This window comes from Uloborus diversus, chromosome 7 (genome assembly GCF_026930045.1).
Source record: "Uloborus diversus isolate 005 chromosome 7, Udiv.v.3.1, whole genome shotgun sequence".
Lineage (NCBI taxonomy): Eukaryota > Metazoa > Arthropoda > Arachnida > Araneae > Uloboridae > Uloborus > Uloborus diversus.
The window spans coordinates 137,682,975-137,697,547 of NC_072737.1; the positions used below are offsets into that span (position 1 = coordinate 137,682,975).

At 32.6% G+C, this 14,573-nt stretch overlaps 1 protein-coding gene across 1 annotated transcript in view; it reads left to right on the top strand.

The window, feature by feature from the left end:
* The first annotated feature begins 666 nt into the window (after nucleotides 1–666).
* Nucleotides 667–14,573, top strand: part of LOC129226000 (SH3 domain-binding protein 5 homolog) — a 32,180-nt gene continuing 18,273 nt past the window's right edge. The window contains exons 1-3 of the mRNA XM_054860574.1: nucleotides 667–782; nucleotides 9,541–9,619; nucleotides 11,644–11,706. Coding sequence (XP_054716549.1) covers nucleotides 9,584–9,619; nucleotides 11,644–11,706 — 99 coding nt within the window. The 5' untranslated portion in view covers nucleotides 667–782; nucleotides 9,541–9,583. The remainder of the gene's footprint in view (nucleotides 783–9,540; nucleotides 9,620–11,643; nucleotides 11,707–14,573) is intronic.

The window sequence follows — 14,573 nt, forward strand, 5'->3', positions numbered from 1 at the left end:
TTTCTAGAAACAATAATTCCAATGAGTATTGTCCTGTCGCAGTTCGTGATTGCGAAAAACATAATTTGAATTCAACATTGCAGACTTCAAATTAATTTTCTTTTCTTTTTCTATATGCCCCTTAAACTTTCTTGGAGACTGGGAAAGAAAGAGGAATATTTCTGTGGACAAGGAAAAAAAATAGAGAATTATTAGAACGATTATATCTGTTTTGTGTTAATGACTGCATCTATAATATACGGTCGCCCCTCCTTTTGTGGGGCACGGGGTAGTTGCCCTCCCTCCATCCCCCTTCGGACGACCTGTAGGAAGTCAAATTTCCTTCTGAACTTATCGTCCCTCGTTTTCATTTAGGGACTCCAGTAGCCCACAAAGAACTGTTGCACCCTTTGGTTGTATTTATAGAGCGACCGGTTGCTCACCGGCTGGTTGATCACATGACAAGTAAATGACGTCATCTCCAATGCTTTAGCATTGGCTGACCCCCGTCATTAGCTGTCACATGTTCAATTAATCGGTAGCTACCGGTTGAGCTCGTCGAACGCAAGCATTGACGCTGCACCCTTGTAGGCTACGCTTCATTTAGTACTTCCTAAATCTTTTCTCTGCGTAATGGCAACAATTGAGTGATGGAAATTTAGTTTACAAACATTATTGCAAAAAAAAAAAAAAAAAAAAAAAAAAGAAAGTAACGGTGTTAGAATACAAATGATAGAAGAATTTAATTCTTATTTCTGTGCCATGAAAAATGTTGGAAAAAATTCAAGCTTTGAACCATAAAAGTATGTTTCTTTCTCCAATTCAACAAAATTAAAAAAAAAAAACTTTTGATTTGTTTTTAGATTTTAAAAAAATTACAAGGACAATAATTTGTAACCCTCTTTAGTGTTCTAGGAAATCTATTTATCTGCAAATGATTTCGGTTTTTGACCACAAACGTTGTGAAATTCTTTTGATAGAACTTGAATTTACTAGTGAAATATAGCTTGAATCATAATAAAGGGTATTGTGCCAACTCTTAGGAAACTACTCAAGAAAATGGATTTCAGGCTTTTTTTTTCACTTTGAATGTTTTTTCAGCTTTGTGTTTGTTAGAACCAACATTTTTGAACATCGATCTGTTTTGGTTGTCGATCTTTGATGGTTGTAAGGTATTTTTTAGGTATTGTTATCAGTGAAGTTATGTTATACATTGAGAAGTAAAACTTTCTACAGTGAAAAATAGACCATTTGAGCTTCTTCAGATGGTTTTGGTAAGTATCTCCAAGTGGCTCTATCAGACTACTGGTAAAAGTTGGATCCTTTGTTGACTGTTTAACTCATTAGTGTAAACAAAATGAAAATAGTGTATTTCAAGGATATAATGTAGCCCCCTTCTGAGGTACCAAAGCAGACATAACAGCAGAGTCGTGAATAAATGATAATTAGTATCAAAGTATCATATTTCAGCATACTAAGACATTTCTGTTCCTCAGAGCCAGACGGACGTAAGTCCAGAAATTGTGATTTTCCGCTTGTTAGTGCATTGTATGTAGAAGCCTATTTTACATCAAGCCTTTCCAACGTTATTCTTTTTAAAAAAAATCCTTTTCATTTTTTTCACCAGGGTTAACAGAGCACGTTTTCCTTCCTTTGCATGAGCCAGAAAAAAGTTTACTCTCACCTGTAAAATTATCATAATGTGACTTACGTCCTTCTAGCTTTGAGATACAGATTTTCATATAAAGCTTTTATCTCTGTAAACTTGTTTCTTACTTCCAAGGAAGAAAATAGATTCAGACAATCAGACCCAGATAATATAGACAACGCAAAAGGGTTGTTTGCTGAAAATTGGTAGATAATTTTGCTTTTTTTTGAAACGAATTTTGGTTTTATCCATTTTTTTTTTCTTTGTAAGAGATAAATGTCGGTTGAGGTGCCCCTATTATATAATCTTGAAAAACTAGTAAATATAATTGAAAAAAATATGCTGGTCGCTTTTAAAAGTACTGTACTACTTGCTTTCAACTTATCATTTTTGCTGTTTGTGCCGTTATATAGAACATCATGCTGCAGAAGATTTTGAGGAAATTATTTTAGTTTGCAGATAGTTTTGAATTTTGTCTTGGTCTGCCTTTAATTCTATACATTTTTGTTGAAATGGATTTTTTAACTGCCTACTTTGTTGTTCTAAGATTATGTTCTCTGGGTTTTGGTATTATATAGTTCACTTCACCAGTGCTGGATCTAAGAATGAGCGAGCCGAGTCCTTGCAAGTTCATTTTTCACCGGCTTGGAGAACTCATAAGATCAGGGGTAGAAGTGATTGACTTGTCACATATAGGACATTTTCCACAAGAAATATAGGACAAATATAGGACACATTATGAATAGTTTCGCTATGAAAAAAGAAATAATACATATATATTATTTAGTTATTCTTATCAATGATTTTGTTTTTAAAAAAAAAACTCAAACAAAATCATAACTTACACCTGAAATGACTTTCCTGTAGTTGAAGGAATAATTTTTGAAAAAACAGTGTACTTTATAGACAAAAAAAATTGAACAAAGTGAAATCTATTGATAATTAATACAGCAACTCACAAGTTTTGCAGGGATAAAAGTGTCAAACATTGTTTATATTAATGGGCAGTTCTCAAAAGGTGGGAACAAACACAGACTTCAACTTTGAAGCTTCAACACCAAATAACTTTCATTTTAATTAACTCTAAAATTTTTGAGGTAAATTTTAATGCTGTATAGAGACAAGAATTGACATAAATTATGGAAAAAAAGCTCTTCAAATGCCCTTAAAAAAATATTTTCTTTGCTAAAAGGCACAATTTTGGATATACCAAAACGTTAACTGAGCAAATGTACCATTAAAAAAAAAATTTTTTAAATTATTTCCATACGTTTCAAAAAAAAAAATTAAAGGTATGAATCTTACACTGAATAACTTTTTGTTAATATTTTACACAGATAACAAAAATAAAGATAGATTACTTACTTTGTAAACGATTTTAAAAAAACGTAACTTTGAAATTTGATGTATGTCCAAAAGTTGCGATCTTTAAAATGCTATTATTTGAGAACTAAGTATATGATGTTTTCGTTTTAAAGGTATTTATCGATCCTCAGAATCAATTTTTAATTGTTTAAAAGTGTTTTCATAAGCTTTTATGCAGTATCTTAGAAGAAAAATGATTTTTCTTAAACATACATGTGAGATGTCCAAATGGCGTAACGATCTTGATGCCGATAATTCTGTCCGTTTATTCATAATTTTTGATGATCCACTGTCTTCTAACCTCAATAAAAAAGGTTATTATAATGTTATCTTCTTTAATCCATTGGTATTTTGCATAATTAATACGTTACACATTGAACAATGCATAAATTACAGTAGTAACATGGCTTTCTATGATCGAACGAAAGCCATTTTGCGCTAACATCGCCAAGCAAACTTCCGCTGGCGACATTGGCGACAACACAGTATACGATACGCTCAAGGTTACCAGAGGGGGATTCCAGTTTAACAAATGTAGTTAATCGTCAGCTGCACCAGTTTTGGCGACGTTATCACCTGCGCTAGCAATTTTTTTTCCCGCCGCTTTTATTATTTTAGAATTTTTTTTTTCTCTTTCTTTTAAACATAATTTAACGATCTCGAAATAGAAATACGAATTTCTTTTTTCAATAATTTTTTTAGACATCGTTTTAATTCTTATGACATTAGAAAAAATATTCGTTATTAAAACTGATGTCATTTTTTACATTCTTTCTTAAAGAATATTTTGTTTATTTTTCCTTTAAAAATATATATGTCGTATTTATTTGTTTCTATTTTTATTCCTTATTTGTCCCAATAAATCAAACTACAAGTTTGTATAATTATTTCCATGAAGCTTTTTTCTACCTTTCATCAACTTCTTCAAAATCATTCCAAAACTTTATTATATGTAAAGAGCAGTATGTATAGCCATTCAAGTACTTCATTAATATCCTCTTTATCATTAAATTGCAAAATTCAAAAAGTAGTAAATAAAATTTTCATTGGAAAAGTTAAAAATCAGATTAACAGTTGTCAAAAATGGTGAAACTTACATTATAATGATGTCCAAAATCCGTTACCTACATGACAACAATGTCCAAAATCTGTTACCTACAGATTGCTGATTTAATTTGTTAATTAACAATTTTTACAAATACCTGCTGTCTTTTCATGTTCATATATTGTGTTCTAGGTATGCATACTATAGAATAAAAGAAAAATTGATATCAAATTCGAAAATTTTTGAAATTGCTCAAAGTTAACTTTTTTGTTCCCACCTTTTGAGAACTGCCCTAATAAATAAATAAAAATCATCTTTGTGTTGAGAACTAACAGGAAATAACCAATGCTTTGTAGCACAAAAAAAAAAAAAAAAAACAAAAAAAAAAACAGATATTTTGTGCTATAAAATTTCACGAAAAGAAAATGCGTTTCCCGTTATCGTTTGTTTTACTGCCACAAACAACACATTTCCTTACAGGATATTGTTTACTTGTTGAGTTATTTGTAACATAGGAGGGAAAATGCCTTCCGGTCAATCTCGAGATGTTTTCCGATGCTTTTACCCCTACGCTACGATTTGGCACACATTTTAGTTCTCCAGAATGTTCAATTAGTCTTTCAATCAGGTGAAGTCGAAAATTTACATGGGATAGAGTTCCACCGTTCTTTTTAAAAATTACAAAAGCGTTCCAAACCGATTGACTCAGTAAGTGCCGAAAGATTTTTTTGTAATACTTCCTTTGCTGATCTCTTGTTATGCTGTAATAGGATAGGTATTGATCAGATCTGTCCACCCCACCCATTGTCGAATTGTACTCATGCACCATTACGGGTTTAGTTTTGATTCTATCATCAGCGCCAATATTAACAGTATCAGCATTGTGAATTGTGCTGAGCATGCATACTGTCTTTTTATCTTGCCACTTCATCACACACATTTTTCCTTTCTGATATGCTACAATTTGACCTTTCTCTAATTTCTCTTTTTTTCTGATCTCGGCAGGTAAACCTTTTCTGTTTGCCTTCATTGTTCCGTAAATATCGGTTTTTTCCTTGATTAAAAGATCTGCAAGCTCAGGAGAAGTGTAGAAATTGTCTGTAACAATTGTATATCCTTTTCCTAACAAATCGTGTGCAAGTGTCATGACACTTTTGGTCGATAATCCAAAATGCGCGTAAATATCTTTGAAAGCTGTATCCTTGCCAGTGTAAATAATAGAGTTCCATATATATCCACTTCTGGATTCGCAGAGCTCATACATTTTTATCCCAAATCTCGCTCGCTTGGTTGGAATGTATTGCTTCCAACCCAGCAGCCCATTATATGCTAGCAAAGATTCGTCGATTGATAGTTCCTCCTCTGGTACATATGCCGATTGAAAATTTTTCGTCAACATGTTGTGAATGTCATATATTTTTTTCAATTTAGGTGCGGGATAACTTGCATCGATAGTTTCGTTATTCACAAAATGAAGAAATTTCATTATCAGAGAAAAACGTGTCGAGCTCATTACTCGACCGTAAAAAGGAGTGGTTATTGATGGTCGCTTTGACCAGAACCATCTTTCTACGGGTTTTTGGGTGATTCCTTGGAGTAGAAGAAGTGAGATGAATCTATGCATCTCCTCTGCATCTGTTTCTTTCCACTTCAATGATCGGGATGAAGGTGTTAGATGAGCAGTCTCTAAGTACTGGTCGGCATATCAGTTGGTTTCAATAACAATGTGATCCATTATTTGGTCATTAAAAAATAATCGGAAATATTCTAGTGGATCTCCTTTGTCATAAAACGTGGCTTTGATTCCAGGATCTCCAAGAAAAGGAAATTTAGGCGGTGCACATCTCTTTTCTGAACTATTCACTTTACACCAGTCCCTAACGTCATCTATGCAAACCTCATCTTCCTCTGATTCATACTCCGAGGAACCGAAGTCTTCCTCTTATGATTGGATCAGACTTTCTTGATCTGATGCTGAATCTGAATCCATTTATATCGTTAATTTAAACAAACAAGAATATATAAACTTTGCAGATAGCTGGCTAGCAGACAAATGCGTACGAAAGAGCATTTACGCGTCTTATATGTTCTTGGAGAATAATAGTTGACTACATGTCAAAGATAAGCATATAAAAGAAAAACACTCAAGTATCGTCAGCCGGAAGAAATAGGAAACTTCACAGAAATGTGTCATAGAACACAAAGCATTTCACTCAAAGGAAGTATTTAAATGCACTTTGTTACTTTTCGAGAAATAACACATATGGAGGGCCCCGTAATTCACAACGTGAAATGTAGGCGGTGCACTAGCAGGGATAATCTTACTAGTTCCTTTTTGTATTTTGATATTAGGAAGTGAAAAAGAATGAAGTAAAATACGATTCTGGACAAAGAAATATACTATCCTTCTACAAAAGTCTTTTAGAAGTACAATGCCAGAATGGGCATGCATTTTGTAGGTTTTTTCATTAACCGTAAATAAAATGTGTCCTTGAAGCTATCAAGGGCAAAAGCTCTTTTTCGTAAAACTAAAAATAGTGTATCTTCCAGATCAATGCCATGAGTGTAGTACAATATGTTTTTGGAATAAAATTTCTGCTAGAATTTCTTCCGTTGGTTACATGGTTTTCCTTTTTTCAACATATTGTCATTATTATTCTTTACTAATCTTTTTATTTTTTGCTCGTTTAAAATTTTGCTTAAAGAATTTGTCTCAGAGATTTTTCTTTGATATTTACTACGAGCAAAACCGTGGCTTGGAAATTAAAACAAACAAGAAAAAAAAAAAAATGCGTTTAACTGGAGCTAAAACAAAAGTCAAATCAAATAATTAGTAAGGCGGTCATTTTATTGCGCTTGTTGGGAAAGAAGCAAAATATAGAAGTCAGAAAAAAAAAAAAACATAAATAAATAAATAAATAAATAAATAAGAAAAATATGATGACTTTTCGATTTCAATTTTCTCCGATTACCTTTCAATTTTCATTAGACTAATTAAAAGCGCTATTTATTTAAACGCGCGATATAATGAAAGTTCCATTTACTTTTCAGAAAAATCTGCCAGATCAATAACCAAAAAATAAATAAATAAATAAATAAATAAAAAAAACACTTGTTACAAGAAAAATTCCATTGAAATGTAAAATATTCCCTCAAATCAACTATTTATCGCTTTTTTCACTAAGAGACCCATTTACCGGAATGCAATTTCATTCGTAACTAAGTATCTAAGCGTTCAAAGTTGAGTAAAAAGGCTCATCTTTGAAAAATCCAAATTCCATAATGAACTGCAGAGTAAATTGAGATATATTTTCTTAGAACTAGGATGTGTTGTGTGGGGGGGGGGGGGGGAGGGGGTTCCACATTTTGCAAACCTTTTATCAACACACAATCATATTTCTGGATTGCTTAAAATGAAAGAATATTTGGATGATAGCTAACTTTTATTGTAATGGCATTAAAGATTTTCTTATGCAAAAGTGTAGAAGAAGGTTAATTTTTCAAAATAATTGAAGTTTTTGAGAATTTATTTTTTTTTGAGTCAAAAATTATGGCTGAATTTCCGATGATTTTTCTATAAAAATCAAGGTTTTATAATTATTTTTGCTTAAGTTGTTCCAAGGAATTGAAAGATCATATGACTTGTATCAAGCAATCGCACAGATTAAATAGTGATTTTAGATAAATATCAGGCTTTGGGCAAATTGAGATCAATGAAAATTCTGGATTTGTTGCTTAATAAAGTACAAATAGTTAAGCTCTGCTGAAGTTTTATTTTAATTAAAAAACGGTTTAAACTTTTATTTATTTTTCTCTATTTATTATTATTCCTTTTTTTACATAAGAGAATAGTTATAAATTCTCACTTAACCATTTCCCCATTTCCATCTTCCTACAAAATACTGTAGATCTTAAGCAACTCCATAGAAATTTCCTTTACTAAGAGTCAGGTCCCATTCTTCTGAATTTCTTCCCCCTTTCAATGAAAAAAATTCCGAGGCTCTTTATTTTTTATTGAAAAGAAAAAGCTATAAACGATTCAATTTTTGATTTTCTTTTTTTTTTTTTGGAAACTATTCATTTTCATATACTTTTCCATTTTTAATAACAATAAAAAAAATATTATTATTGTTCTTTGCTAACAACTGAAGTATAAATGTTAGCACAATAGCTGCCTGGTGTTGTGCAAAATTTTTGCTCTTACTATATATTGTTTATTTAGTTTTTTTTTACTCATACAGAATTGAAATTGTATGCTAAGAGATAAATGTTTGTTTTTCTTTGTGATTAAAATAATTATAAGCTGAAGTATTAGACAGAATCGGTGAATTTAAAATGTTTCTGATATTAATGATTGAAATTTGCGACCGAAACCCAAGGCCAATCAGTTAGAGTAAATGAATTTGAAAAAATATCCCTTTTTTTATATTTTTTATAATGTGTTTTGAGTACAACATCTGCCTAAATGTGCATAAAACGCGACGTAAGTGCACATAAAAGTTGAAAATTGATCTTTTACGTGTACTCTTTGGTTTTCTTTACAGCATTGTGATTTTATAACACTTAAAGTTCCTAAATTATATGTTAGTAGCGAATAAAGCCGTAGCTATAAATTTATTTCCAAAAGGATACTTAGTTTGTTTTCGTTCAATTTGAAATCTCGCGGCTTTTATTTATTAATTTATTTGAAATGTAATTGAATGTCATTGTCGTCGATTAAATTATGGTGCATCCATTTACAGCACAATTATTAATTAAATGTAAATTTTAAGCTTAGAAGAAAGAGAAGTGGATATTTCATTCTTGGAATCAAGTTTTGCTTTTAGCAGATGCTTACAATAAATAGCAAGGAGGTTTGCTTAGAAATCTTTGCGTTGATAAGAAGGATGCACTGAACCTTGAAACCCCAACCTGATGAAAGGGTATTGTGTGAATACAGAAGGTGGGCCCGTGCGCTCCGGGGTGCCGCTCTCAGGAGAGGGGAAAGGAAACGCAGGATTCTACGCCTTGGACCATTTGACAACGAAAATTTAGTGTCAGAAAAATACGTGTAAAACGCTAGCGACGTGATCTTGCTATGGCGTGATAAGACGTGCAAAACCGCCGGTAAGTTAATATAAGAAATCTATTGCACTATTTTATTTATAAAATAATTTTTCAGTTAAAAACCTCAAATTAGAAAAAAAAAAGTATTGTGTTATATTTGATGTGCCATAAAAAGCTGTTTACATGCAACTCAGAGGGAGGGGGGGGGAAACTGCAATACTATATACCACCTTTTACCTCAGGAAAAGTTGGAGTGTTTTACAGAGGATTAGGTTTTATAGATCATCCAGCAGTTTAAAGCTCTCCTGCTGAATTCAGAACAATATTTCAAGCTTTGCTTATAAATAATTGTACTATTTTATCCTATCCATAATGTTAATATGTTATTACACTTTCAGCTAAGCTTTCACCTATGAAACTCTTCCACTTATTTGTTTTTAAGAAATTTTCTTTATAGTGTGGTTTACTTTAAGTAATATGTCAGTGTAGAAGAAGTGAGAATGGATGATTGTGAAGCTGTAGATCCTCGAGTAAAAGTAAGTATTTTTCTTTTTTTCTTTTTTTTTTTTTACAGAAATTAGTAAGATACTGTTAATGTTTTATTTAACAGGTTTTTTTTTTTTTTTTTGACAAGTTTCTATTTTAAAAGCAAATATTTACAATGTTTAAAATTAAGATATGGTGTGAAAATTCTTACAAATTACTTTTGACATGCTGGATTTGATAAATGTTCTAGAAGTTGAAGGATCATGCATGAAGATTTATTGATTTCTTGTTTGCACACTACTTTTAATCACATAAATTGTACATAATCATAAAGAAAACTTTTCAACAAAGAATGACTTTTTAATTTCCAAAACCTTTCAATGGTAATGCATCTTAAACTGCAAAAAACATCTTTAAATAAGCCATATTTTGAATTGTTTCTGTATGAAAGATGTTTATTTTCTAGTGCTGAAAAATCGAATTTTAGCTCTCCCCAAATCTTAGTATCCAGCTATGTACCTGTACTTGTGGGGAATTTTCAAATCTTGTAATTACCACTATGGGTTTCAAAAGGCTGTCATAAACAATTAAAAGTGGCAATTCAAACAGTTTACTGATTTAATGGAAAACAATATGCTCCTAAGATAAAAAAAACATATGAAGAAAATCCAGAAGATTATTTTTGGTATCTCTTTATGATGCCATTTTTATTGTACTGTAGAACCTCCCGTAAGGGACACCTCCGAATAAGGGACACCTCTATTTAAGGGACATTTTTTCTGGTCCCAGTCCCTTTGAATAGGGATCTCCATGTATTTGCCTCTCATTAAGGGACACTCGATTTAAGGGACAGTCACAGAGAAAAAAATTACAAAAAGTTATGTCCAAGTGCATAAGAAAGAGTGAATTTACTATAATTCAAGTTTCACATTTCCTCTAAAAAATAATTGAGGAGAATAAACTAAGTCTTTAACAAATGTTAAAGAAACAAGTATTTATTGTAAAAGTCTTGCTGAAAGTTACATGCATAATTTGCCCACCCAGATTTTTATTCAAGTAGGCTCAGCGCCAATAGAGAGGGCACAGAAACTTACTAGCTATGTATATACAAATTGAAATGTGGAAACTAATTGTAATTCACAATGTCTTCCATTGTAAATGTACATTACATGACGTGAAGCAAATTCATGCATTGAATTACTTCAAAATAATTGCTTTATACTGCAAAACTTTGGACATGCCAAATTTTTGACTTAATTTTAATTAAAGAAATAAAAAAACATTAAGTGTGAATTTTATTTAGTTGTCTGAAAAATGAAAAATATTTAGTCTAAAATATTATTAGTTTAAGTTCATAAAACAATTATACTGAGTTAACACACTGCATGCATAAACTAAAATACCTCCGAAGAAGGGACACCTCTATTTAAGGGACATAATGTATGGTCCCATTAGTGTCCCTTACTGAGAGGTTCTACTGTAGTTTTATTTTGAATGAAATTATTATTTTCATTATCCTTATTGTTTGTCAAAAATAAAGTCTTGAAAGGCCTGCAGTAGCATGTCCCTGTATTTTGATTGTTTCATCATCAGTTAGCTTATTGAAACCCTTGCGCCCGATTAAAACGAACCAAGGAGCCCTCAGTGGCCGAGCTCTATTGCTCAGCAACTGCTTGTAAGCAGAGAGGCGCGGGTTAAATTCTTTCCTACTGCCCTGGGTGTTCTTCTAATCTTTCCTTGTATTGTATTAAATCTGAATTGTGCTATCTGTCTTATGTGTCTGAGCAAAAGTCGGACTTTTACCTAAATGGGGCTCAGTTAAACGGAAGTCGCCTATATTAGCCTAAAAAACGTATTATCGCTTTCGTTATCCATCACCTTGAGTGCTCCAAGGGGCATCAGAAACAACAACAAACAAACTAAAATTAGTTGGTTGTTTTTAATGGCTCAAGGATTCTAATAGGCTAACTGCACCAAAATCATCTTTTATTTTATCAAATTTTGAAATTATTTTGTTATTGCACAATGGATAATAGCATAATTTTAACATCTAAAGTTGAACATTTTTTCAAAGGATCAGTTGGAGTACCTGAATTCTTATACTGACGAAATCAACAGTCTTGAATTACAGCTTGATGTGAGTACTTTGACATCTTTAACTCCTAACTTGTTTTATTCATTGTGATTGTGGTATAAACTAAATTGTTTTCACTGTGTTATCAGAGCTATTTCTGCAATAGTGCCCATTGCACTTATTCGAAAAATCAAAGTTAGTTTGTTTGAAAAATTGTTGATTATAAGTTGACATTATCTAATTTCTTATTCAATAATTATTTTAGGGCTCGACCGATGGCATTTTTTGGCCGATGGGCCGATGCCGATTGTTGGCCGATTGTTCAAAGATGGCCGATGGCCGATTGTTTTCTCCAAATGGCCGATTGCCGATGGCCGATGGCAAAAAAAAAAAAAAAAAAAAAACTAATGGAAATAAATTACTAAGATTGCTAGGGATTTAAAAGATCATTTATTCATTTCACTTTACTTCCTTTCTACAAATAGGGAATTGTAATCACAAAAAAAAATCAGATTTTGACCTAAATTTCTATTTTACGACCACCCAACTTAAACTTCACAAGTTTTTTCGGCACATCTGTACATGCATATGTACCTAAGAACACATAGATGACCGAAATATCCATTTTGAACAACTCCTCAGTTAATTATCGCAAGTCCTCTTGTGATGTCTTCATGCGCGTACACTTGCGTCGCTCAAAAACGTTATGAAATATTAAGCTGAAAACTCATACGTACGTAGTATTATCTAAAAGTTCGAGGACAATCTGTATAAAACCTTACCCTGAATAGTTACCGAATAATTACCGAAGCACATCTATCTGCAAAATAGTCACCTTGAACGACTGTGCACTTCTGCCAACGTTCGTATAGCTTTTAGAAGCACTCCTGTGAGCCATTTTTCGTAATCTCCTGAAAGGGCTCTTGCGCTGCTGCTTTTAACTTCATCGTGGGGAAGCAGGCGACTTTCATGTTGAGGATGCACGGTTCGATTGGTCAAATTCTCTGATATGACAAACAAATAGCATAACGTTTCGTCGAACTTAACTCGTGTGACTTTTACCTGTTCTCAGCAAAAAAAAAAAAAAACATTTGCATGGACGCCGCTTTCTTTCGTCAGGAAAAGATAAAGCTGCATCACAGAAGATTGTGAAAAATGACTTCCAGGAGTGTTACCAAAAGTTATATGACTATTGGCTGAAGTAAATAGTCACTCAAGGTGACCCTTTGAAGGTGGATGTGCTTCGATAATATGAACTATTCTGGGTAAGGGTTTATGCAGCTTTTCCCCGAACTTTTGGATCGTACTACGTACAATCTGTATAAGGTGTAGTTATGCTTCTCCTTTTTTGATTGCTGTATGATGACAGTGAAAGAACAAATTCGAAAAAAAAAGAAAAAAAAAAGAAAGGAAAACATGGAAGAAAAACAAAGACACTGTTAAATAACCAATTGATTAATTTTTTTTTTTAATTGAGCACATAACTAAGATTTTAGTTATAATATAATAATGTATGGATTTAGATACACTATGCATAGTTAAAAAAATTTAAATTACGTTGTTTAATTATTTAAGAAAAAGAATAAATAAAAAAGAAAATTAATTTGAATTCTGAAATTTTGAATCCAAATTATGTTTTTTGCAATCACGAACTGAGACAGGACCCTACTCATTGGAGTTATTGTTTCTAGAAACGACTCCTGTCCCTCCCAAGCCTGCCTCTCCTCCCTGGCGGTTACGTGTGCATAGTTGTGTGTGTGCGTAGACCTGTGTGTATGCACGTAGGCGTGTGTGAGCGTATGTGTGTGAAGTCGTGTATGTGTGTGTGTGTGAACGTGCGTGTGTGTAGGACATGGACGGCTCCGACCAGGAGATCAGATTGCTCAAAACCGGAGCAGCCGCGCCGCGCCGCCAGCAGAGGACGGTGGGCGGTGGTGCTGAAAGGCTTCTGGTCCAAGTTGAAAAAGACACGGACAAAAACGGTCAAATGAGAACAATAAGCAATCGTGATTGCTCAAAATATGAAACCGTCAACAAATTACCCAATTAAAGTGGAAAGATTGCAAGTACACATTTTTTTAGTAATCAAATTAAACAAAAAGAGTAACAGATAAATTACACTATTAAATTATAATAGGAATATTTTTATACTTATTTAAAATTTATGAATAGAAAAGTTTGCATTTTTTTATAAAAGCTAGTAACTTTTTTTGCTGAGAAAAGAAATTATGTTCCGAATTATGTCACCATTCAAAACGTCTTTAATCAATTTCTCACATTAATGCTCCAAATTCATCCTAAACAATAGATAAAGTTTGAAAAAAAATCTAATTTAATGAATGGTGATGGTTTAAAACGACTCGGAAGTACAACTAGAAATTATTTTCATAAATAGAGGGAGGGGGAAGGGGGCATGCAAGTGTTCTCGGAAATACAAAAAATAATCGTAAAAAATTGAGTTTAAAATAATCATAAACATTGAGCAGAAAAACCCTTTTAAAACTTGCACCCGAGTTTGTTTTGACGTGCGGTGGCGGATTTAAAATATAGCAAATGTTGCAATTGTGCAACAGGCCCCATTACCTTAGGGGCACCGTAGGAGTTACAAAAATGCTTATGGTAAATGTTTTACAACTTCCGTGACAGAGAAATAGGACCCGAAAATGTATTTCGACGGTCTTCAAACTTGTACCACCGCCGAAGCAATACAGAAAAGACTGCATTACTGTGATTCATATTACAAATATCGAAAAATTAAAAATTACCGTCGGTTCAACGGGAATGTAACAAAATGACACAGAAGCCAGTTTCGACATCTCATATTTGTTTCCAAGTTAGTCTCCAATTCAACAATATATCACCAAATGATCGTCAGTCTGAGACGCTATATTAGTATTGCATTGAAATAAGTAATTAATAGCCACAACAAA